The sequence below is a fragment of the Vanellus vanellus genome (assembly GCF_965231255.1).
Source record: "Vanellus vanellus genome assembly, chromosome: 14".
Taxonomy (NCBI): domain Eukaryota; kingdom Metazoa; phylum Chordata; class Aves; order Charadriiformes; family Charadriidae; genus Vanellus; species Vanellus vanellus.
In genome coordinates this window covers 15,804,692-15,829,827 of record NC_138919.1, presented here as the reverse complement: position 1 = coordinate 15,829,827, position 25,136 = coordinate 15,804,692, and the positions used below count along the sequence as shown (strand labels likewise).

The following is a 25,136-nucleotide window of genomic DNA, read 5'->3' as shown; positions in this document are numbered from 1 at the left end:
GTCACTTGGCTCTTTCCCTACTTGTCCCTCTCTTATTCCCACTCATATCCTTTTCTAGTCTCTACCTTCCCTTTGTTTTTCCTGGTTGCTCCATTTTCTTTCCCAGTCTCTCCGCTTTCCTTGCCTTTTCCGCTTCCCGTCAGCCTGCCTGCAGGTCTCAGCTCAGTGCTTGTGTCCCATCTAACTCCACTCTTGGTGTCTTCTAATGTTAAAATTAGAGAAGCCTTCTCTTCCTACAGGAGTAATGAGTTTGTGCTTCTTGCCTGCCTTCTCCGCTTTGAGACCCACAGAGCCCCTGGAAGAGAAGAGTGGCTCTCCTCTCCTGCGTGCCCAGCAGGAGGCTGTCCCATATCTGTTACGTACCTGATGAATTGGCCCCTTACTTTTCCTGGGAAGTGAGACAAGTGGTTGAGCGCTCTCAAACAGTTATCTCTATCCAGGAACTTCATCCTCCTTTTTTTTTTTTTTTTTTTTTTATTTTCCTCTCTCTTGGTTTCTTCCTGTACTTCCATAGCTGGCAAAAGCTTGCAATTGTGGGAAGACCTCCTTGTAAATCAACCTACGTGCAGGCCTGATAGCAAGCTGCTGCAGACTTTTGGCTGCAGGCATTGTTTAAGATCTTAATGCCTTCTCCTGCTGTGTGGTATTGAGAGTCAGGCCAATTCGCCTGTAATTACAAAGTAATCTATGAGATTTGCAGTGACTGCTGTCCGTATCACAGCTATAATGTGCCAATAAGGGAGATGATGCCTTTTTAGGACAAAGGGTCAAGTTTCTAATCTTGATATTATTTTTCTTTTTGGCTGAGTGGCTTAAGCTGTAAGTAAAACGTTCTAAATATTGATAGAGTAATGATATGTGGAATAGAAAATATTTTAGTGTCTTCAAATATTCATCCCTGACCTTCTGTGGTGCTGACGTATTTTCACATCTGCAAGCCTGGGGTATGTATCACTGCTAAAATGTTAATGAGAAGAAAGCCTGCTCCTAAGCCAGGGTAGTAGATGATTGTTGTCTGTTCTACCCTTAAGCAGGCATGGATGAAAAGCCAACGATCGCATTTGCCACAATACCTACAGCCAGCCGTGTTATTCAGACAGTCGCCAGTCAAATGGCACAGGGTGTTCCAGGACAGACAGTCACGATCCTTCAGCAGGCAGCTCCAGTGACCATTGGACAGCATCAGCTCCCCGTGCGCGCAGTCACTCAGAACGGGAAACATGCCGTGCCCACCAACAGCATCACTGGCAGCGCTTATGGTAGGCTGTTTTCATTGCTTTTTGGTTTTTTTGATTGCTCTTTGAGCTTAGCATTAGGTTGTAAAGCTGTAAGGGCTTTCTCTTCTTAGTTATGTATCAGGTTATTCTGTGTGTCCAATGCCAAAGGTATTCCAACTCTTCTTCTGTGGCTAAATGTCAGTGGTAGATATCTTTCTGTCCACCTCTGCTCCCTTTCCCTAATAGAAAAGTTTTGCTATCTACCATTGCTTCTGAAAAGTCCAGTGTCTTTCCTTTGTCCTTGGCTACACATTTATTACTACTCAGCATCTACCTTTTGAGGGTTACTTGTTGAAAGTGTTAGTGGTTCTTGTGCTGAGCCTGTTTTTTCATTTCTTTTCCTCTGACAAACGGCCTTTGCTTTCAGCATGCCAAATAATAAAATTTCCATGATGCTCTTTAGACCTTGTGAAATAAAGCCCCATAGAGCATAAAGAAAATAACATACTTTCCCATCTTAAGGTCTTAGAGCCTGAGAGGAATAAGATCTATTTTGTCAGGTGAAAGAATGTAGGATTCTTTTATATACAGGATGTGTTCTAGTCATTTGTCAAGCCTGATTTTTAAAACTACATACTAGATATGTCTTGGCAGCCTCCTCTTACTGCTTGCTCAGCACCTCAAGTTTTGTCCAGTTAAGGGTGATGATGGGGATGGTAATATCCAGGTTTCTTACAGCCCTTTTCAATGAGATGCTAAGCACCTCTGCTGTCCCAGGCCAGTGCTTACAGAGAGATTGATATGAAGGGCACTGGTGGGATTTTGATGGCTTTCATGAAGCAAAATGGGAATGTTTCTACAGAATTTTCTGCCATGTCTATTCATGGTATCACCTGCCTTGCAAGAATCTTATTGGAGCAATGAAAAAGTGACAGCAATAAGGTTTTTATGAAACCAGGATATTAAGGTATTAAATAGATAAGATAGGTGGACTTGCTGCTACCCAGCAGTAGTGTTTGTCTAATGGAGAATCAGACAGTTTTTTATTCAACATTTTTATGTTAAGATACTCTAATCTCACCAAAACTTTTCTGTCTCTCACATCAAACTGGAAAGTATTCCAGTTGCATCTGAGGCTTTTTGTAAGTGGTAGTGAGTTTTCTGGTTTGCAAAACGCAGCCTGAGTCTCTTGACTCTGGTCTGTGTGAAGTTAACTTCTCTTCAACTGCATGGTTTAGGTTCTTTGAGTGACTGAACTGTAACTGGTGACTGCCCTCATCCTTGACCTATTTTTTTCCTTCATCCTCTTGATGCGCTACAGCCTCCTTCCCATGCCTTGGTAGAAGTTGCTGGGCTTTGAGGGCCTTTGTTCTGTTTGCTTTGTTTATTTATCCTAGGGCTCCTTTTTTGATGCACTTAGCAGTGAGCACACCACTAATGTTCTGTCATTCCATCCTTTGCAAATCAGTCTGCAGGGCAGAGGATGTGCTGTCTCCTGAGTCCCCTTTGGCTGCCTCTCCGATTGATGCAGAGTCCAAAAACTGCATGTGTTTTGTTTTCCAGGCAGTGTTGTGTGCCAAAGCCAGTGTGTAAGCACATTCTCTGTCTGGAACTAGGAATTATAGACATTTTTACGGAGGGTTGCTACTTAAATCGTCTTTTTTCTCACCACTTTTATTAATGGGAGGGTGAGAGCTTTTGTCAGTACTGGAATACAAGATTGGGAGCCAGAAATTCCTACATTCTGATCACGGTTCTGATGGGAACACATTTGGTTGTCTGGGGTAAGCTTTTTCCTGCCCCTTTTACAAGTGGGACATCAGTACACTCAATATTTGGATTGTAATCTAGTTCCCCAACAGACCAGCTGTTCTTACTGTGCAAGCAGGGCTAAAGAGGGTCCTCTAAATTGAAGGGAAAGCACAAAGATGTCCAAGATGTTCTGATTGTAGGTGGCCAGAGAATGACCTCTCAAAGAGGAGGTGTGCTGTAGTTTTAACAGGGGATTGATCCTCCCTTTCTGGAGGTGAACACTTAGCTGGCAATGCCTTGTTTGACAACAGATAGGAAGAAGGAAGCTCTCCCGTGAAAGGGGTTATTACCAGTTTGGTGAGCTTGCTAGCCTTGCCTCTCCCTCTCCCCCCGCAATCTCAGCTTTGTGCAAGCCTTACAAACTGGACTTGAAAACAACACTTGAATGCGTGCCAATTATCACATCTGATTGTTTTGTTTTCTTGTTTTCTGGAATAGCAAAACACTTGTGCTTCTCCGTCGCATTAATTCTCTTTCTTTCTCTTGTCCTACTTCCCAGCTCTTACAAATCCATTGCAGCTCCTTGCAGCCCAGGCCAGCTCATCCACTCCTGTTGTAGTCAGCCGGGTGTGTGAGACGGGAACCGAAGAGACAGCAGCAGCCTCTTCCAGTGAACCCGAAGTCAAAAGACCCCGGATAGAAGAGCCCAGTGGAGCGGTTCCAGCCCAAACTGGAGTCATCACATCTACAATGCCACAAGGACAGGCAACCAGTGAATGAAGAACCAGTGGGAGGATCTGGAGTGATGCGGGGTGGGCATGGGATGGCAGGAGCCCTAAAGCAGTTTTCAAAGAAAACAAACCACAACTGTAACAGCTCAAAACGTAGTGGATAAAGAGCTCTTTTTAAAGTCAGATTTTTAAATGGGAGGTCAACAGCTGTTAGAATCACAAGGTGCCAAAAAGAATGGAAAACCCCTCCCAAGAACCCATACCTGGAACTCTGTTCTGTCTTTACCTATGGGATATTTTTCCTTTTTTTTTTGTTGTTGTTTTTTTTTTTTTAAAAAAAAGAGTCAAAAAAATACAGACAACTGATTGTATGACTGCTGGGATTTTTTTTAACTTTCTCTTCCCCTTTTGGCTCCAAGGGGATGCAATTTGCAGTTCAGCATCTAAAGGAATGTAACACAAATACAGTCTGCTCCCCGGAAAGAAAACTCCTCATTTTCTATGCCTTAATACTGTACTTCTCAGAGCTTTGAACCATAGGACCATTTTAAAAAGGCCACCTAAGGCAATCAAATGCTGAAATATGGGTGCAGAATCTCACAACAGCAGCATTAAAGAAACATGGTACCAAGCTTAAAGAAAAAGGCAAATGATTTTGGTTTTTTTTAATAGAAAAATTCTGAATACGAACGAATGTTTATTTATGTGGGGATTCAGGAGGAAGAGTTACAGGACTCAACCACCTGGATTTCCAGATGCAATTTCTCTCCATTCCCTCTGAGGGAGAATAAGATGACAGAGGAACGGTATTAATTTGGTTCCTGTAAAGATATTAAAAACAAAGGGTTTTGTATCTTCAATGATTTCTTACAATTATTCATCGCTTGCTCTGGACAACAGCCAAAGTATCTTGATGACTGAGGATCACATGGAGAAAGGTGTCTCCAGAAGGTTCTGTGTGCATTTGATTGATCACATCCTGTGCTGGAGCACCAGGTGTTGTTCAAAATAGCACTGTAGGTGAAAGTATTGCCACTGTCTCTGTGAACTTGAGAAAATAATGGTTGGTCTTCTGCACTAAAGCAGTCTGCCTTCACCTCCTGTTGGTAGTGTGGCCCTCAACTAGACGAATGGTGGTCAGGAGGACAGGGCTGGGTAGGAGCTTGTCATTGACCCTCTGCCGTGGCTAACAGCAAAGCTCCTGCATTATTCTTCTGAGGGGAGTTGAGAGCTGGGGTGAGAGGCAGCAGAGTTCATACAGCATTGAATACAAATTCTGTAAGGGTGTAGCGACCGCGGCAAAAGAGGTCTTTTATTTTCCATGTGGCAAAAACCACTGGAGGACTTAAGCAGGTTTTCCAAAAGGAATTTGGAGGTTTCCTTTCATTGCCTGGCTCCCTCTCCCATCTCTCCTCCCTTGAGGACCATTTGGGTTGGCCAGTAGGAAGAGGCCTTTATTCAAACTGTATTCCAGGCTCTTTGTGTACTACAAGTACGTCTCACGAGTAAAGCAGATTTGAGTCACTTCAGCCACACGGAGCAGTGGGTGTGTGTAACGTCTTGTGACTGGCAAAGAAATCAACCCCTGCGTATTCTCCAGCTAACCCCTTTGGTTTTATGCCTGTTCGCAATCCCCTTGGCTAACATGTCTTCTGGCAGCACAGCAGAGGTCTTTTAATTTAGAAAATGTTATGGCTTTTGGTAATGGCGAAAGAGACTTCGGAGGGATGGGATATGCCTTTGGTAGGTTATCCCCCGATCTGTACTGATTTATTGTCAGGTTGCTGTCTCGTACAGTTAGAGAGGCAAACCCGCTGCATAAACACGTTGCAAAAATATTTCCCCTGTGTGCAGTAAATGATACTGTCAGTATGTCTGTGGGGATTAGGGGGTAAGCCACAACCGTTCAATGTCTGCTGGAATTTGGGGAGGGGGAGGAAATCAGCAAGGTAACAGCTGACATCACTTGTTCCCTTCTAGGTTTCCTTTCTCCTTGCCAAATCCTATTCAATAGCCAAGTCCCACCGCTTGAATAAAACCCAGCCATGTTTTTATTCTCAAGCCAGTTGTTTTGTGAGAAATATTTCTGAAAGAAGGAAAGAATTTCTTGGTCTCGTGACTTGTGGTTACATTCTGCAGTTAGAGGCACACAGAGTATTCAGGACAGTTCATTTATCTGCAGCTGGGCTTTCATAATTTAGGTGTGTCCCTTTGGTGACAAGTTATTAGATTGGATTTTAGTGCTTTGAAATGATGTTGGGAAGGAGGATTGTTACAGACCACAAAGTAATTGAAGCAGGCCGGCCTCCAGCTGTCCCTTTTCCTGCTGGGAAGGCTAGGCGCAGCATAGCGGGGAAGCACGCGCATTAGCTGCGTAGCCTTTTCAAAGCCAGAATTCAATAAAATGGACTTCAAGGAAGAACGCACAAGTGAGAGTGTAGCTAGTTTATCTGTGATTAATCATTACTTTCGGGTGACTGCTGGTTTAGGCACAGGCAAGTCTCTGAAAGCCCTGAGGGCTCAGAGCTTTCTGAAGCAGAGTCATCTTTCGGTTCCAGTACGTTGGGTGAGTCAGCGCAAGATGAGCAACCAACAGAATACTGTTCAGGATGCGAAGCTACCAAAGTTTTGTGGATTTTTCTGTACTGATGCTTTTCTTTTGGAAAGTCTAAATAATTAGGTCCTAAACTTCTGTAAAGTATTCTAGCGCTGTAGAAATACATCAGCTGAATGACAGTGTTTTCATACACCAGGTGCTGCTTAATAGATACCTCTTGAAAGTCCATCCTCAGGTTGCGTGTATAGATCTGCCTTCTCAGTATTTAGAACAGAATAACACTTTCTCCCTCTTCCTTTTGTGGCTCACAATGCCCACTGGTTAAAAGGTGAGGTGAGGATAAGCAAATATCTTTGATCTGCTCATCCATTCTGCTTGAGGTGTCTGGAACTTGTTCGTTCATCCTATCGGGGGATTTTTGCTTTGTCAGTCTGCCGCATCCCCCTGCTACTGTAGGAAGCCGCTGTGCCACTTGAATTATTATTTTTTTAGGCTTGCCTATACATTGCCTATATCATTGCCTGATACTAGGTAAAATAACGGTTCTTACTAAATCCTGGTGAGAGCTGTGGAAAAATGTGGTCCTCGTCTGCAACACGTGAGATGGGGACATCTTGTTTCAGGCCTCCAGGTTAAATCTTTCAACATACTGCTCAGTCTGGAAGACGGCACCGCTCTTTTTACATCAGTCCCGATTCCCCAGGCTTTCTGTTTTGAGCACTGCAGAGGAATGAAAATTAATGGGATGGTAGAATTAAGCCTTCAACTGGAAAGAAAATATTACCTTAATGCTTATATGTAGTACTCGGATTATTTTTTAATTGATTGCCTAGCTTGTTTTTATTGTCTAGAAAGTTGCATCTCATGTCCTTAATTAGTTATATTAACTGAGGGAGGTTTGAGGGGGAGAGGAGTAGGATGCTTCACTGCCTCTTCTGCTGTCTGTATAACAAAGGTCAAGGCATGTTGAATATTTAACCTGCTATAACTTAGACCTGGGAAAACTTTAAAATTGAGCTCTTAATGTGTGAATTCACTTTTCACCATTCGCTATTGATTATTTTTTTTTTTGTCTTAAGCAATGACAAAGACTAATTTTACTTTAATTGCAGTCAGTTTATAGCAACTTTTTTTTGTTGCCTCAGTTTGCAAAAGCTGAATGCAGTTATTCTTGGTTTTATTCCACTGGAATTCCTTAGTTATTCTTTTCTCTTGACCTTGGCTCTTGTGATACAGGAAGCTTTTTACAGTGAGATCAATTTAATCTGATTTAGTGATAGCACAACACAGTGCTGAGCACGGAATGGAAGTTCATGATTAGCTCATATATTCTTTTCAACTCCTTTTTCTTCCCATATTCCTCCCTCCCCCATACCATTAACGCTGTCCCCTGTAGCATATCCAGTCATTTTTATCTACTGATGGAGGCAGCACCTTGCGTTAAGATCCGCCCAAGGACTCAAGGATGAAAATACCTGTGGGATACATGGGGCTCCAGAGCAGGTTGAGAAAGGTCAGTTTGCTCACCCTGTATTTTATTTTCATGCTGTGTTTTAGACATGTTGCTGTTGGGCACAGCTTGTTCAGGAGCGTATTGTCAGAGACATGTTAAAGCTTTGTAAGAGGAAAAAAATAGTTAAATAATAGTTGAAGCCTTTACAGTGCCTCTGCAATCAGTGCCATGGTCTGGCTTCAGGTTTTGGGGGGACTAAATTTGGTTTTGCATGTTTTAGGCATCTGTTTTGTGTTCTGACTTAGAACTGCCACATTTTTTCCTCTCTTTCAGTAGGGAAATGTCAGCGGTAAAATAAAACTTGAAGCACAGAAGGCTAAGGACCTATATCTAAGCAAGTGAGAGTGTCTGACCTGAGCTTTCATACAACGTGGTGTGGAACACTTCACTGACTGCTGGGGATGTTAAATTGATGTTAGAGCTCTCCGTCTCTGTTAGCAAAGCGGTTTCCCAGTGAGATATTTGGTATCACTCTGATGTGTGCTAGCATGTAAATGAATGTCAAAATGTAGGGTGAAAGGAGAAACGTTTCCCTGCTATACCTGGGTTTGGGGATCTTGGATGACCAGGGTTTAATCTAGCAATAGTTCTGTACAGTTCTGTACCTTTCCACAGAGGATCAAAAGCTGTTTCTTCAAGCTTATTGCATCCGAGGATTAAATTCCAGCTGGTTGGTTGTTCCATCTTTGTTTTTGAGGTTTAAACTGTGACTTAATATTGTAGTTTTATCACTACAATAAACATAGATCGCATAAAACTGCAGTACTAGGGAAGATCAAATCTCTATTTGTTACCTCTGCCCTTGGCCAGTTGTAGCTGTGTAGAAATATAGAATAAATTGGGTTGGAAGAAACCTTTGGAGGTCTCTGCTATAACCTCCTGCTGAGAGCAGATTCAACTAGATCACATTGCTGTGACCTTGTCCAGCTGAGGTTTGAATGTCTCCAGAGATAGAGGTTCCACAACTCTGGTCTCTGTTCCACTCTGACCACCCATGAGGTGAAAACTTTTTCTCAGCTATCCAAGAAGTATTTTTCACGCAGCTCCATCTGTTCATTGCCTCTTGTCCTATCACATCACACCTCTAGGAAGAACCTAGCGCTGCCTTCTCTGCTTCTTCCAAGTACGTAGTTGAAGACACCGATAAGATTTTCCCCATTTCTTCCTTTTCTTAAGACTGAGCCAGCCTGGCTGTTGTAGGCTCCTCTTGTGCATCACACGCCCAAGCCCCTAGGGCTTCAGGTGGAATTGCTGCAGAAGGTCCCTGGCTGTCTTGTGCTGGGGAACCCAAAATTGAATACAACGTACTCCAGTAACGGTCTGACAAATGCCAGGTGGAGTGGAAGAAGAATCATGTTCCTTGGCCTGCTGGCTACACTTGTGCAAGTACAGCCCAGTACCTGTTTGGTCTCTTTTGCTGTAAGACGCACTGCTGGTTCACCTTCAGCCGCTCTGAGTATAGCGTGAGAAACCAGAGTAGCAAAGCGAACGAGAAATACTCTGGATTGCATTCATACCTACGCAACCATCTTGTCTCCCTCTTCCAAGGAAGAGTGCCAGATTGGGTCTTGCAGTTTTTTGAACAGGAGGCACTGCTGAATGATCCTGATTACTTTTAAAAGTATCTGTGATTTACCTCATCAAACGTTAGTTTCAATCCAATGTGGAATTTACCTTGAGTTTCTACCTTGATGCAAAAAGCTTTCAGGTTTTTTAGTCCTGCTGCTAATAAATTGGACTTGGGCATTAGGAGTGAACCTCCAAAGGAACGTGAGTAGCTTTGTAATTTTGCCCTTGCTGCACTCTGAGCTTTTGAGTTTGCAAATGCCATCTGGCAGCAAATGATCCATCTTCCCTTGCCAACCAGTCTCTCGGGCAGCTCCTGTTTCTGCTCCCCATCCCAGTTTTTCCCCTCTATAGGTGTTTCTGTCAACTCCAGAGTCCTTTAATCCAACTCCTCATTTAATGCCATTGCTTGAAGGTCTGCATCTGGTGGGAATCTGTGTGTTAGCTTGCAGTTATACAACAGATTGTTGGGTCATGTAACTTTTTGTTTCCTTCTGGGTGAAAAATTATGCCAAAGCTGCTACTACTATAGCATACACTACTGTTGTAAAGTGTAGCTTACAATGGAGCCAGCTGTGCTGCAGAAAACAGTTACACTACAAGGGCATCTGGATTGCTGGAACTGACGGGATTGGGAAGTGATGCCTTCTTGCGTTTGGATCTGGACCCGATCAAAACGTAGCTGTGACTCCGTGCTGGAGCGCGCCTCTCTCTGCGGCTGCCTAGTGGCTCTTTGCCTGGGATTAGTCAGATCAGCATCTCTCTGTCTGCGAGGTGGGTTACTTGCAGGACAGTGCGTGTGTCTGTGCACACAGCTGTGGCTTTGTGCGTGTATAATAATCAGTGGGAAATGCCTAGCTGCGATGGTGGGCTTTCTCTGTTGGGTTGTCTTTCACGGGGCAGTAATACAGCAGCGAGCATTTTACTTTGGACTGAGCAAGACATTTTGAAAAATACTTGTTTTTCTTGGAGCACTATATTTAAATTCCAAATTTTTAATCAACTATAGACCTTTGTATTTATATGTTCAGAAAACTCTTTTGATACCTTTTTGATTTACCAACACTGAATTAAAACCCTTCAGAATGTATGGCTGGTCCTCTCCTTACGTGTCACTTTAAGTTTCAGAGCCTGAGGGTAGTTGTGCCAAGTCCGCCCTTTTGCTCTCAAGGTAGAAGAAACCATTGACAATTCATGGGTGGCAGCTAAGGAAGAAACCCTTTAAATATTTTTTTTTCAGAGAATATTAAATTAGATCTGTGTAAACATAAAATTTATATTTATTAACGTGTGTGTGTGTGAGTGTGTGTGTGTGTAAATATAGATATATAAATGGTCCATGACTATTTCTTTCTCATAAATGGTACTTTACACAGACTTTTATACAGTATGTTGGTAAATTCCCGCACCAGGCACTGATTCTAAAAGAACGATGTACCTATTTTTGTAACAAATGTGGGCAGCCAGTAGAAGCAGCTTTACTTCAGTGATTGCGTTCATTCCTCTCGCAGAGCAGAAGAGACGACTTGGTACTTGCATCTTCCTTGTGTAAGAGCCCTGCTTCTGCCTTTGTCACGCTTTCAGCAACCCCAGTCCATGCTGCTTTTCTGGCAAGAAAATCCCCCAAATGGCACTAACGAAAGCTGGAATCCTTTCTCACCTCAAATTATCTCTAGATGCGGTATCAGGGAGTACTTTACAGGTTCTGCTCTGTAAGTAATGGGACCTCATTCTAACAGAGGAGACTAGTGGAGGGTCCATGAGGATGCTGTAAGGTTGAGGAATTCCTGTCTGTCTGTCAGGTGGCTGAGCTAACACTGGGGCACCATGAAAGACTTTCTTTTCCTCTGTGGTGAGGTTATTCTCCTTTTATGATGCTTCTGTCTCTTTGTGGGGCGTGAGGTGTGTATAACCCCTTAAAAACAAATGCATAAGTGTTCTTCGAATGTTCCCATTCACTGGGAGTAAATTTTACCTAAGTGGCCAAATTTCAGTCATAGTTTAACGCCACAAGGATCACTAAATTCACAGAAGCGTGTTTTGACCCACTTTTGAGAATTAATCTTAAAAACAGGTGATACTTGGCTTCCTAATCACTCTTCCAGAAGTAGAAAGTCCTTTCTCTGTAAGGACCTGAGTGAAAGCTTCACCGCGGTTTCTGCTTACTGTCTGGTGGTCGGGCTCTGATACTTAAGGGAGGACAGGATTGGTGGTAAGAAGAGTAACCGGAGCGGGAGCAGTGAAAGGAAACAGCTTTCCTCCTCAGCAGAAAACAGCCCTTGTGAAAACCAGAGTTCCCCTAGTGTTTGATCACTGCTTTGTGTCTGCTGCTGAGTTAAGCAACGCACCCAGTGTCCCAGACCCCGGCAGTTTTGCCGTGATCTAGACTTTCCAGTCCTGCTTCTACCCCACCTCAGTTTCACTTCAAGCAGTCCGAAATGGAGCCTTACTTAAAGCAAAGGGCAACGTTGAGGAGAAATGTCTGTTAGCTGAAGAAAAATGAGATTTAAATGGAGCAGAAAAAGTGAAATTTCCTTCTGTTTCACTGCCTTGCTGCTAAAAGTCTGGTGCAGAACATGCTGATGTTCTGCTGATTTATATGCCGCTCTTCGGACGTGGACAGGCTGCTAAGTAGGCAAGTTGGCTCTGTAGCAAATGAATCGCTTTAAACCTAAAATCGCTTTATCTTTTTTTTTTTCTCTCTCCCAAATGGGCTTGAAGTGGAGGGAGGGAACCAGAGTATTGTTGTTTGTAAGATCTTTTAATGGAAAAGAAAACAGAGAATGTAAAAAATGTCATTCAAATATACCTATACGGAAAACAGAATGGCTTTAAAATAGAAAAATCTTATGAGACTGTATGTTGTATTGGGTTCTGGACATGTGGTTCGTACCGTGGTGAGACTGGCCTTGTCCAGCCTGGCAGCCAACCTCCGCGTAGCCTAAAAGAGCATTTAAGATTCTGTAGCGATCCAAAGGACTGTTATCCAAAGGACTGTTAAAAGCTGTCTGGGGATAAATCAGAAGATGTGTGTGAGCAATGGATGGTAAAGCTGGTAATTCAGATCCAACTCTGAATATTTGCTTAAAAAAAAAAAAAAAAAAAAAAACTAGAAAAATCTGAATCTCCCCCTGTTCCGCATGTATGCATTCCCACCGAGTCCTTGGGGGAAAGCTGCAGCGAGACAAGGACCTGAAATACCTCTGTGGCTTGACAGAAGTGTTTTGCTACAGAGATCTCGGGGAGCCGTACCCCTTTCACCTAGATTTGGCACTTAATTTGAAGACGGGGATGGATGGGGGAACTAAGCCATGTGTGCATTTCAGTTCCTGGTGTTGCCTGTACGAGACACCTCCAGACAGATGTTTTGGATTTTGTGGGTGGTTGTTGTTTTGTTTTTTTTTTTTTACAGCTGATATCAAAAGTATTTTTTTGTGACTCGTTTTCATTATCAGTGCTTTTTGAAAAGCAGATGTGTATCCCAACGGGGGAAGCTCCATGTGGGACAATGGATGTGAAGTTCATCACCTTTTTCTGGCCATGTTGCAGCACTGCTCCTGCAAGATGCTTTACTGCACAGGCAGACCCGGGCTCCCACGAGAGGTGGGAGAGTGTCCTGGGCGCGCTGGGGAGGCTGCTGCTCACTAGAGGAGACGGCAAATATGAGCATCCGAGGAGCAGGACCTGCAATTCCACATCAAATGGGATACAGTGGGTTTGTTGTTTTGTTTTGTTTTGTTTTGTTTTTTAATATGGAGCCATACTTTTTTTTTTTAAGTAATTTGAGATCTGAATGTGATTTCTAATGTATCAAGAACGTTAATATTTTAAAGCTATAACAAAGTTTTAAATTTCTACTATTTTTTTTTTCATTTATTTTAACTGTTCTGTTCTGTTACCTTAATTTGATGTATGTGGTTGGGGAATGTTGCTTCTCCTCTTAGCATTTGTTTCTATAACCAGAAATAAAATTATATATGAAAGAGAAAATGCCCTGAAATTGCTTGCTGCTTTTGAGTCACAGCCCTGCCTTCTTCCAGCGTGGTATCATAGGGGGGTTAAGATTCCTGCAGCAGTTTGTGTTGTACAGTCTACCCCTGTGAGCGGGACAGTGTTTTACTATTTTTTTTCCCTTTTATTATTTTCATAAAATGCTGTAGGAGGGAAGTATATGTCTGAATACCTTGCACTGTTTTAGAGTTCACAGATACCCTACTTTTGGTCCCTTGTCAGTTATTTGGGAAGCTGTTAACTCGCAGCAGAGTGAACATACGTCCGCGTGTGTGTTTGAGATGTGTAATGCTTCCGCTGGGGATTATAAACTCTTCCTCCGGCTCCAGCTTTCATTTTGTCATGAAGTGAAACAATGGTTTTGAAAGATAAACTATTTCAGTGTATTTCCCCATAATTTATAATAATTGTTTCATTTAAGCATATGAGGTCAGAAAACGGTTTTTCATCCACCTACCTTATAGTAAGGCTTTTCCTACCTTGTCCTCCTAACAAAGATACAATTTAAATTCAGGGTTTATTTTGACTAAAGTCATCCTGAGCTCCAAAATTGAATAGCACTATCTCTGAAGACCTCAGTTGGCATAAAGTAGCTGTATTTGACTAACTAATGTTTAAAAAAGAATAATAAAATTGTACACAGTGTAGAAAGATAATCAGTTAAGAGGTTTATGTTGTGTTTTTTTTTTAAAGCATCTTTTAAAATTGTCATCCCTTTGGCTCCGCACGTGCATCAGGCATCCTTTCTGCCCTAGGAGGGCCTTGGAGCCAAGCTTCACCTCCCGCTCCTGAGCAGCGTCCTGAGCTGGAGAGAAGGACAAGAAGAAGAAATGGCCTCAAGTTACGCCAGGGGAGGTTTAGATTGGATATTAGGAGAAACTTCTTCCCCGAAAGGGTTGTCAAGGATTGGAACAGGCTGCCCAGGGCAGGGGTGGAGTCGCCAACCCTGGAGGTGTTTAGAAGATGTGGTGCTGAGGGACACGGTTCAGTAGTGGGTTTGGCAGCGTTGGGTGGATGGTTGGACTTCATATTAAAGGTCCCATCCAACGTAGGCAATTCTATGTTTCTAATAATAGCAATATCATCTCGAAATAATCACTGAACATTCAATAGAGGGGATTTGGCCGTTACCCCTTCTCCCCTCCTCCCCGCGGGCAGGGTCCCCCCTGGTTTCCCCGGGGCTCGGACCCGCCGTGTCCCACCCCGGAACTTCCTGGAGGGCGGAACCTTCGCGCAGCAGCACCCGCGCCCGCCCGGAGCCGCCCGGGCCGGACCGCCCGCCTCAGGGGGGCCTATTTGGTCGCGCACCGAGGCGGGGCGAGTGGCGGAGCTTCCGGCATGTTCACGGCGGTGGCCGAGAGTTTCCTCAAGCAGGCGAGGTACCGGGGGCGCGGGGGGGCTGAGGTACTGGGGGGGTGCGGTGGGGCTCCCTCGGGGGCGGGCCGGGGGCCTGGCGGAGGTACCGGGTCTGGCGGGGGGCGGGCCAGGCCGGGGCTGAGGGGGGTGCCGGGCCCCGGCACTGCCTCACCGGGGTCCCGACGCCCCGCTGCTCACCCCGACCCCCGCCAGGGAGATCCAGGAGGAGGAGCTGCGGAGATTCGCCTCTCGCGTCGCCGCCATCCTGCAGGGCCCGGAGCTGGGCCCCGAGGCCGCGGACTGTCTCCAGAGGCTGCACCTCACCGTCGCCGCCACCAAGTACCCGCGCAAGTGAGTGGCCTTGTGTCTCTCTGGTGTTGGCAACAAGCAAAGAGTCACTTTCAGGGGAGGAGGGAGGGCTTAGTGCTTTAAAAAAAAACACCCTGTTTTGAAAACACTGAGCTCGATGTAAATCTAAAGCCCCTCCTTGCCTTTTTTCCCCCCAGTGGCTAAGCAGAAGATGCTTGCCTCCTTTTGGAGCGAGGGTAACAAGCGTTAGTGTCGCTGAGCACTCTTTCAAGCCGCGCTAAAGAACAAAATTCAGAAGTGGAGATAATAAGATGGTATTAGTCAGGGTCCCTGTCAAGGGAGATCATCCCGAGACCAAGAATATGCGGGAAATAAACGTCCAGATCTTTTCTTGCCTCGCAGTGGTGCTTTGCTGTGACTTTTGCAGGCTAGATGGCAAGTTTGTGGAACTGTTGCAGACAGTGCTGTGTTCGTCCAAGAGCCCTGAGCAGATTCAGGTGTTATGTGCTGCCATCCTGAGAGAGATGTCACCTTGCAATGATCTGATCCTCTCCTGTGATGAGATTCAAGACACAAAGCTCTTGAGCCTGGTATCCTCCGTCCTTTTGACTCAGGTAAATGACCTGTCAAGTCAGAAATCTTCCCTTGTTGATATGGATTTGCTTTCTGATTGTTCTGTCTGCTGAGCTTAAGGAGAGTGAAAATCAATTGAAAGTATCTCGGGGGAAAAAAGCTCAGAAGCATTTCCATGTTCGTTCAAGGGACCTAATTATTCTGCTTTGCGTAGGAAAAAATGGTAACTTTTTTGTGTTTAGTATTTGATAATAAAAACTGCTTAAAATTGTCCTGTGTACAGACTGAGGGCCTGAAGTCGGCAGAACATTTTAGTGCTAGCTGCTACAACAGACTCCAAGTCGGGGCTGCTTGAACCTGTGGAGCAAAAGATTTGAGAGTGAATTTATTACTACTACTTTTTCTTTTTATGGTACTGGCTTTCATGTTCAAATGTAAAAAAATATACATAGAACCTATAAAACATGTGGGGCTATAAATGTGGATGGTGCTTCAGAGATCTAGATTGTCCATGGAAAAGAAAATACGAGGACCTTCCTGTTTTGAGTGCAACCTGCATTGACTGTCCTCTGGGGAGTAAGCTGGAAATGTTTTTTTCCCTTCTACTTCATCTTTTACTATTATTGTAAATAAAATATTTTTCTGAACCCTTCTGAAACTTCTCATTCTGAGTTTCACTGTGTGGTTAGAAACACCTCCTACACTTCTGATTTCTCCTCTGAGTCTTACTTAGCTAGAGGAAATGAAAACATAGAAACAGAAAACAATGGCATATTACTTATGTGCTGCCTTACAAAGCACCTCTCTCCCATATCCAATCTTGACTGTCTTGCAGTTTTACAATGCGAAAACATACCATGTGTTAATTTTTGTTAGATTACAACTAGAACTATGAAGAGATTTTCATCAATTTTTTTATGTTACTACAACTTGTTATATTTTTGCCATTTCGGTATCACTTCTGTAACACGGGGTGCAACGAGCAGCAGCAGCACTTCAGAAATCATCCTTCTTCTCTTTCCCTGCCTTGGCTCTTCAAAGCTGATGTTCTTTTTGTAGAGCTTTCGGCTTTCCGGAAAACACATCCTCTGATGTTGCATTAGGAACTGGAAACCTGCCATTGATTTGAGTTCAGTCAGGTTTTGCTCTGAGCAACAAGAGATGTGTCAGCAACAGACATAAGCAGCCCCATCATTTGCGGTGGGTTGCAGCAGTGTGTCTGTGGGAGGAGCAGGGTTGTCTCTTACATTTTCCTTTACTGCACAGATCCCCATCCCTGAACTTTCAGCTTCCTTGTGTGTATATTGCTTTGGTCTATTTATCCATGTCTGTTCACAAGAGAAGCACAGAAAGCAGCCCCAGTCATGGGTGGGGTTCCCGTATGAAATTCCTCACTGGAAGCTCTCCTAATTGCTTCTAGTGATCTGGTACAAATCTGACTATCAGATGGGGAGTGTCAGAGATTGGTGTTTGTTCACTTGCCTGAATTCAGCAGCCACCTGTGCAAGACCCTAAGCAGCAGAGAAGGTTTACTTTTTGCTGGCATGATGACATTCATGGGGAAAGAAAACCTGTCAAAAGTCTGGGTCCACCTGTCATCTTTAACAAATTTGTCTTGGACAGAAGGGTTTCATAGCATCTCAGAGCCACAGCTATAGCAGCCTCCAAAAGAGGAAGCTGCTTTATTTTCCACATTGTGAGGATATGGACTAACCAGAGAGTCCTAGAACATGTTACAACAGCCCATTTTCTATTCATAAATTTCTAATTTAACAATCGAGCTAGCAGACTGACCACATGGAGGGTAGTTAGTCCTCATGCTCTAGAATTGATGGATCGTAATGTTTAATTTGAAGACATCCACTGCAGTTGTTAATTTCTGCTTCAGGTGATGGCTGTCCACAAACCTGTCGCTCTATCAAAGTAGTCTTCCCCTCCTGGGATCTGTGAATTCACATTGCAGAAGATCTCTGTAAAATGTGGTAAAATAACTTGTGCTGTGAGTTCTTTTTATGTTTGACATTGGTATTGTTGCCTGATGGAAGAGTTTGTATGGTATTGGTTTCCAGCATTAGTAGAAGATCGTCTGCCTAGCTTCACCTCTGCTTTATTTTTAAGGGAAATAAGAAGGCTGAAGTGTCTGCTGTGGGGCAGTGTATTGTAAAAGTCCTCGAAAGGAGACTGCCTGAGCGTCAGGGTGCTCGGCACCTTTTTCCTGTCCTGTCAAATGTCATCAGTCTTTCACCAGAATCTCTAACTGAAGGTAAATATATAGGAAGGCCTGAGATTACCATCTGGCTGTGATCTGTATAGTGATCAGAATGCTCTCTGAAGGCTTTGACTAGGAGTAGGACTTTGAAACTGCTGTTAAACGTGACATCTTTGCCACAGGGAACGTGAACTGACTGGGTGAGATAGATACATTTCACCACTCAAAAATAGAACTGGGCCTTCAGCTGCTTTGGCCCCTTCTAGGGGCCAGAGTCTTTGTTCTGTATGGATTTGTATCACAGTAACATGTACCCTAGCTGAGGTCTCTAGATGCAGTAGGAGTGTGAAATTGTAGCTATCCTGAAGAGCATCAAGCATCCTCCTAATAGTAGCTGTGGATGGAAACAAAGAAACAAGTACTTCTGGACTGATCTGGTATCAGAAGTCCTTGGTTCTAGCACTCGCTCACTGACTTTATGTCTGAGGAAACAGGCAAAACAATAATGAGACTGACCCAGTGGCCGGGAGCGAGAAAAGGATGCAAAGCTCCGAAATGAGTGTGAGCAGTCCTGGACTCTGAAGTAGTATGAGGAGGACAGGGCCTCCACCTTGGGGTACCCGTTTCTTTGCTGGCTGCTGGATCAGAGAGACAGTGATCTAGGCTGGAGGAAAAGCACAGCGACTGAAGGGTAGCAGGGCTGCGTTAGAGAGGCTGCTTCTCTGCCTGCTGTAGCAGTGACCTTGTGACTTCCCTTGTACAGAGCAGACCAATGTAGTCAGTAAAAAGATGGCCGACTGGCTGAGGTATGCGAGTGTTCAGCAAGGAGTTGCTCAACCCTCTGGAGGCTTCTTCTCCAATGCCAGGACCAGACAGGTGAGTGCTGAGTTGCCATGGTCGTCTCACAGGGGCGTTTGTTAGTTAGTTACTTGCTGTTTCGGGTTCCCAGAATCAGCTTTTTCACGAAATGGTAATCTAGAAGGGCTGCTGTTCTTTGTCACTTTGTGGGGTCAGTGGTCAAGACACATAGGAAAGTATAGGGATTTTTGGCTCCAAGCTTTAGGACTTCTGCCGTAAAGCCAGAGCTTTGATCCTTGAAGTAGTTTTGAGGGGAGAGTCTTTTAGTGACCATGTACCTCAGAGTAAAAGCTGATTGCAAATGAAGCCTGTGTCAGAGAGAGCGGGGAAAGTTGAGAGAGTTTCAGCCGGGGAAAAGGATCCAACACAGTTGGCTTCTCTCTCTCTGGATAACTGCCCCACTGCAGACCCCATAGTACATATAAATGAGGACTGCTTGTCTCAGTGGAGTTTTCCTTACCTTCTCACTTAGCTTCTCCCTGGGGATTTGACCTGCTGCATCTTTTCTTGCAGCCTGGTCCTGTCACAGAGGTGGATGGTGCCATTGCCACAGACTTCTTCACAGTGCTCTCAGTGGGTCAGTACTACACAGAGGACCAGTGGCTCAACGTGCAGGCCTTCTCCATGCTGCGACATTGGCTGCTGTGCTATGGGGCCAAGGGGTTGAAGACCCCTAACTCAGGTACGAACTGAAGGGCTGCAGGCCAGCATGGGCTGCACCCCCAAGAGGGGTGTGTGCTCTGAGATGATTAGGTGGCTGCACCAGTAACCCAGCAAGTGTCAGGAATATGCACAAGAGTTCAGAGCTCTTGGACTAGGAGCAGGGAAACTTTGGGAAGGAATATCACAAAACCTGACTGATCCTTACTGACCCTTCCAGAACAGTTTATTTGTTCAGTAAGTCCCCTGGTTTCAGGGAAAACCCCATGGGTCCCTGAGAGAAAAGGCCTGGGTGGTGGGAGACAGCATCTCCTTACTGTTCTTGTAACACTCCCTTCTTCCCCAGCTTCCTTTTCTTCGCAGTGCACCTGGGGACAGGCAGCTCCCTTGCTGTTGCTGCGCAGCTGTATGGGTTACACTGCCCCTGATGTGAGCTGATACATGAAAACCTTTATTCTGTAGATGACAAATCAGGAATGGGCAGGTCTGTTATGTCCGTGGTCTCAACTACAACCACATCTAGTCGCCTGCTTCCTCCAAAGGACCGTCTGCGGGAGAAAGCCTTCGAGTATTGCCAGCGGCTTATCGAGCAGAGCAACCGGCGTGAGTCTTGCTCCCTCCTTGGAGCCCTCTTGGTAGTGTTCTTGAAAATGTTTCTGGTTCACTGCCTCTTTGAGCTGGGATCTCACTCCCTAGAGTGCAGTCAGGCTCTAGGCATGGGACCAGTTGCAGCTGCTGGTGCAAGTCATTGACCAGCCCTGAGCTGAGGTGTTGAGAGTGATTTGGAGGCAATAGCCATGTTCTGCTTCCTACCCTTGATTTGCGGGGGTGTGTGTGGAAATTAGTTCTTATTAACTTGGAATTGGGCTCAGTATGAGTTCCCACCTGTCCTGAAATCTGGGTTAGTGCTCAAACTGACAGCCTAATGTCCTGTTTGGACTCAGAGTTTAACTTGGACTCCTTTCTCTGGCAGGACCCCTGAAGAAAGATGATGGAGACCTGCAGAAAGCTGTAAGTACACAGAGGTGGGGCTGAAGCTCTGGGAGTTGTGTTTTCCCCCTTCTGATCTGACTCTCTGCTCTCCTGCAGTGTCTCATTGAGGCAGTGACAATCATGGACATCATCTGCAAACAGGACTCCTCCTATGTGTACCGCGCAGTCTCCTTCCTGAAAATCCTGCATGGCAGAATCAGTGGGGATGCCACTTATGCCAGGGCACTGCTGCCTATTGCCCAGTTCTTCCTGAACCACAGTAAGTCATCAGCTCTCACCCCCTCCTCCATGGTCTAGCCTTGCATGCTCTCAGCACATCCTTTTGTCCTGGCAGTTTGCTGGCTGCCCGAGTGGGTAATTCAGCGTTGGCTGTATTCTGGGATGGGTCCCGCTCCAGGACACCCAGGAGCTGGGCTGTCCTGTGTTTTTTAGAAAAATATAACCCAGATTTAGCTTAGCCCCTGGAGCCCGTGTTGGCAGGGCTGCTGGGCGGGCTGTATTCAGCAATGTGCTGTGTCCTCCCAGGCAAAATGGCAGCTGTGGACTCCGATGCAATCTACAAACACTTATTCACTGATATCCCGGCTCAGCTCTTCCACAACCCATCACTGGCCTTTGAATTTGTCCAGTTCTGCAAAGACAACACCCAACTCTTCATTGAGACCTCCAGCATATTCAGGCAGAGCTTCCCAAATCTCTTCAAGGTACAGCTTGCTGGAGCAGCACAGGAGAGAGCCAGCTGCACGTTCCTTTCTGTGCCCCAGAACCTTCTGTTTGTCTTTCAGTGCACCCCAGAGCCCTCCATGTCCCTCTGTGGCAGTGCTAGGGAGAGCACAGGCAAGGACTGTTGTAAAAGCAGGTGTGTTTGAAGAGGGAAGAAGGTTCTGGGTGTGATTAGCATTGCCAGTAGAGGAGAGGCTCCATTAGTATTACTGCTAGTGGGTTGGGAAGTGCAGTGAACACAGCATTTTATTTCTGAAAAACTTTAAGAAGTCGCAGCTTGCCAGCCACTGAACCAGCTGCCAGATGCCTCTGTTGAGCTTCCAGCAGCCTCCCAGGTTTTGACCAAACCCTCAGACTTCTCTGGTTTTGCTTTTCAGAAGTGACTTTCCCTTCCCTGTTCCTTTTGGTCACAGTGTGAGAATCGTCTGGGTGTGTGGTGCAGTAGCAGGGATAGTACAGCAGTTTGTGTTTGTTTGTTGCAGTTCCTGGCATGGAACAGCCCACCCCTTATCTCTGAGTTTGTGGACCTTCTTCCATTTCTGCTGGATGCAAGCACAGCCATTGAGATCTTCCATTTGCTGCTTGACCTGCCCTGTTTGACAGCAGCTCTGGACATCCAGCTGAGGTAACCCTACCTTCCTTTCCTCTCACTTGCTAACAAGAGTCTGGACATTGACTATAGCCTAGTACACACTTCTCTGAGCCTCAGCTGCCCTCTGGCTGCTGCTGTCACAGAGCGAGAGGCATCTGCTACAGTCAAGTTAACACAGAGCTGCACAGATGTCAGCCCGGTTTTCCTAGCAGTGTGCTGCACATGGGAAGAGAAGGTGACTGACTCTTGCACTTCAGTACTGGACTGTCTTTGGGGCTCATGGAGCTGTTGTCCTTCCCCTCTCCATATCCAGCACCAAACTGTTGCCGTGTGCTGGAGTGTCTGCCATGAGCCACCACCTCAACATGGAGATGTGGGCTACCTGGTCTTCCCTCCCTGGTCTGACCCCTCTTTCCTGGCTTTGTTCTCCTGGACACATACAGAGGTCTCTTCATGAGGTCATTAGGAACTGTGAGTCTCCAGGAAGATGAGATACAAGTGGGACTGACTCTCACTGCTGTACCTCTGCTCTTCCTTGTCTTCCCTGACATTAGCAGCTTTTTCTGGAGTACATAGAAAAGAGAGTCATCCTAGAGGCAAGATGTTGGTGGGCTTCAGTGACTGAGGGGTATAGAGCGACATCTTCCCCTTTCCCAGGAGTGATACAGAAGCAATTCTGGGACTATTGCCTGAGCCCAGGGGGCCTGAGCTTATAATTTCTCTCATCCTGGGTCTCTGGCTTCCAGAGGGCCTGAATTAGACCAACTTGCTGTCCCTGTTTCAGTGGAAAGGGAGTTATTCCATTGTTCAGGATTCCAGCTATGCCCTGGCCCATTCTCATAATGCAGCACATTCTGTGTATGCTTCCTGCTAGATCAACCGCTCTTCCTACCTCCGAGAAGGCTGCCTGTGACCCAGCTGTGAAGCCAGCCACCTGTCTGGAAGCCTTTCGCCATCCCCTCTACAAGAGCATGTTCCAGTATCTTCTGCGCACCAAGTCTGCTCCCGAGGATGCCCCAGAGAGGTAGGAGACTGCCACAACGGTTTGGTTCAGCCATCCAGCTCTGGGAGGCAGCACTGGGATTGCTGGGAAAGGCACAGCCACTCTCAGCTGGGGTGAAGTGGGTTTGATCTTCCCTGTGTTAGCTTTGCCAAGTGCACAAACGCCTTGTGGGGGGATAGGGAAGGGCAGACGGGAGAGTAGCTGAGAACAAGCCTTCAACAGTATCCTTTCTGTTGCCTGCAGGCTGATTCCACTTCGGCAGCTGCTGGGATCCCTGGCCAGCAGCCCAAGGGTCATGCAATGTGCGGAGACTGTCCCTGTCTTACTGGAGCTCTTTTTCAGGGTGGTGGCAGAGGTAGGCCTGCCTGGGGGAGTTTGGCTCCTATTCGTGCCGTGGGGATCTCTTGTTACGTCAAAAGTAGTCGTAGAAGCAAAAGTGTTAAGACACTGCAGCTTCAACAGAGGGGTGCCTGAGCAGAGGGTGGGATGGTCTAATACTGGCATGAAGCAGCGCTGAGTTGGCTGCTTCACACAGAGAAACAGAAAAGCTCCATGGTGCTGTATCAGGCTACATATTCTCTCAACCAGCTGTAAATCAGGTGGGTGACAGCAGAATGACTGCCTGATATGTGCTTTGTGCACTGGTCCTCTTGCGCTAGATCAGGCTGTTTCTGTGACAGCTGTCTTGTCTGGCTGGTTAGTTTGGTTTTTGGCTGCTGGAAGTTGCTGGTGTTGCTGAAGCAGGGGCTGTTTTTCAGTTTGCAGATGGGCCGCTGATAAACCAGCTGGTGGTGCTGCTGCTGCAGAGGAGTGACCAGCTCTATGAGATCCCAGCATTTAAAGATGACGTGTACAGGTAAGATGGAACAGGGGGCCCAGCCAAGCTCCCAGCCCTTTTGCTGGCTGCAGCCTGGCGTCCCAGGGCAGCCCAGCAGCCTTGTCAGTTGTGGCCCAGTCCCGGCTGCAACGCATCTTTGGAGGGTGCAAAACGGGGACTGTACCTTCAGCCCTGCTGGAAACATCCTGAATGTACAGCCACTGTGCCAGTGGGTGTGTGCTGCCGGCACCTCCTCGGTTTGGTATCACCACTTTGCCCATGGTCTGAGCTCTGCCCATCCCTTTCCTCCAGGGTGCTGGGCTCACAGCTGGTGATGCTCTGCAAGCTGCACCCTGCGCTCGTCGTGGAACTATCCACAGAGATTCTGGAGTTCTCAGGAACAGTCAGCAACATTCAGAACAAGGAGGCCATCTTCACCCACATGGTAAGCAGGGCCTGCCTGCTTCTGCCACAGGTTGCTCCAACTGCGGTGCAATCTGTTGGTCATCTTCCCTTTCCTTGTCTCCTCTGTGCTAGCATTAGCTAATCTTAATTGCTTTTCCCTAAAATTATTTGATTCCCTTTCCTTCTGCTTGCCCTGAGCACATCTGCCTTTGCTTCAGGTCTGGGCTATTGGAGAATACATGTCCGTGTCCTATGACAAGCGTTGCACTGTGGAGCAGATCAACCGGTTCTTTGAGACTCTTGAGGCCATGCTATTTGAAATCACCCAGCTCCGACCACTGGCCAGTACCCCCAGCTACGCACCCCGTGCCATCAGTATCCTTATGGCCACCTTGACCAAGTTGGCAGCTCGCAGCCAGGACTTGATCCCCAGGTGAGGAGGGATGGCAGGGAAGGACAAAGGGCTGAAACGTGCAGATCTCATAGTTCCAAACACAGATGTTTGCTAGTGTTAAATAATCAAGCTTGGCAACTGATAGAACCTGAAACTGAAACAGGGCAGAGAAAGCAAGCTGTGGAGGAGCATAGTTTGGGGATGTGGGATTCATCTGCTGACTGACGCTCTGTGCATCGGGAGGAGGGGGTGGGTAGGATCTAGTGTTCACCTACAACAGAGACTTTTGGAGTACACAGGCTTAACTAGTGATCTTGCTGGGTGCACGGGTCCTGCCAGCTGATGTCCATGTCCTTCTCTCTTGCAGAGTGTCCATGTTCCTGTCCAAGATGAGGACATTTGTGCAGAGCCCTGCTGTCACCTCTGTTTACTGTGAGGAGGACCTTGATGAGATCCTTATCCGGGCAACGGAGCTCATGAACCTACTGAAAATGCCAAGCGTGGCTCAGTTTGTGTTCACGCCGCCCGTAGACGTGGCCAGTACGCGGTTTCAGAGGGAGGTGAATGACTCCCTCCCTTTTGCCCTGAGGATAGTCACCCGGCTCCTAGAGCCGGCTCCTGGCTTCATGCCAGGGTGAGGGCATGAGGTTTCCGAGAGGCTCCAGCCTCTGTTGTAACTCATCGGACACTGCTGACGCTCAAGGCTCAGGCCCTTCTCTGAACTGGAAATGAGGAACAAATGATTGTGAATGAAACAGAAAACGGGAATAAGTAGAGCTGAGGCAGCTCTTCTGGTCTGGGGCTGTTTGTGTTTCTGTCTCCTAGCGCCTGTTTCTTTTCTATCTCCTAAGCTTGTTTTATCTCTCCCCGGCCAGTATGGATTGAAAATCCCAGTGG

General features: G+C 46.1%; 2 protein-coding genes across 2 annotated transcripts in view; both read left to right on the top strand.

Moving 5' to 3' along the window:
• Positions 1-4,612, top strand: part of FOXK1 (forkhead box K1) — a gene marked incomplete at its 5' end in the record, with an annotated part of 48,758 nt that extends 44,146 nt beyond the window's left edge. The window contains 2 exons of the mRNA XM_082490493.1: positions 1,032-1,259; positions 3,529-4,612. Coding sequence (XP_082346619.1) covers positions 1,032-1,259; positions 3,529-3,749 — 449 coding nt within the window. The 3' untranslated portion in view covers positions 3,750-4,612. The remainder of the gene's footprint in view (positions 1-1,031; positions 1,260-3,528) is intronic.
• Positions 4,613-17,388: 12,776 nt separating this feature from the next.
• AP5Z1 (adaptor related protein complex 5 subunit zeta 1) lies at positions 17,389-25,135 on the top strand. The gene is made up of 14 exons (XM_082490361.1): positions 17,389-17,848; positions 18,558-18,670; positions 19,166-19,334; positions 19,775-19,915; positions 20,286-20,323; positions 20,402-20,564; positions 20,831-21,009; positions 21,511-21,653; positions 22,495-22,644; positions 22,867-22,978; positions 23,382-23,479; positions 23,753-23,885; positions 24,064-24,278; positions 24,607-25,135. The coding sequence occupies exons 2-14, from the start codon at positions 18,584-18,586 to the stop codon at positions 24,875-24,877; spliced, it is 1,899 nt and encodes a 632-aa protein (XP_082346487.1). The 5' UTR covers positions 17,389-17,848; positions 18,558-18,583; the 3' UTR covers positions 24,878-25,135.
• Position 25,136: the final 1 nt, after the last annotated feature.

Coding starts and splice junctions, on each gene's coding strand:
- AP5Z1 (XM_082490361.1), top strand. CDS start 18,584: ATGGCCGACTGGCTGAGGTATGCGAGTGTTCAGCAAGGAGTTGCTCAA. Junction 20,324..20,401: donor ATGGAGACCTGCAGAAAGCT/GTAAGTACACAG, acceptor GCTCTCCTGCAG/TGTCTCATTGAGGCAGTGAC. Junction 23,480..23,752: donor TTTAAAGATGACGTGTACAG/GTAAGATGGAAC, acceptor CCTTTCCTCCAG/GGTGCTGGGCTCACAGCTGG.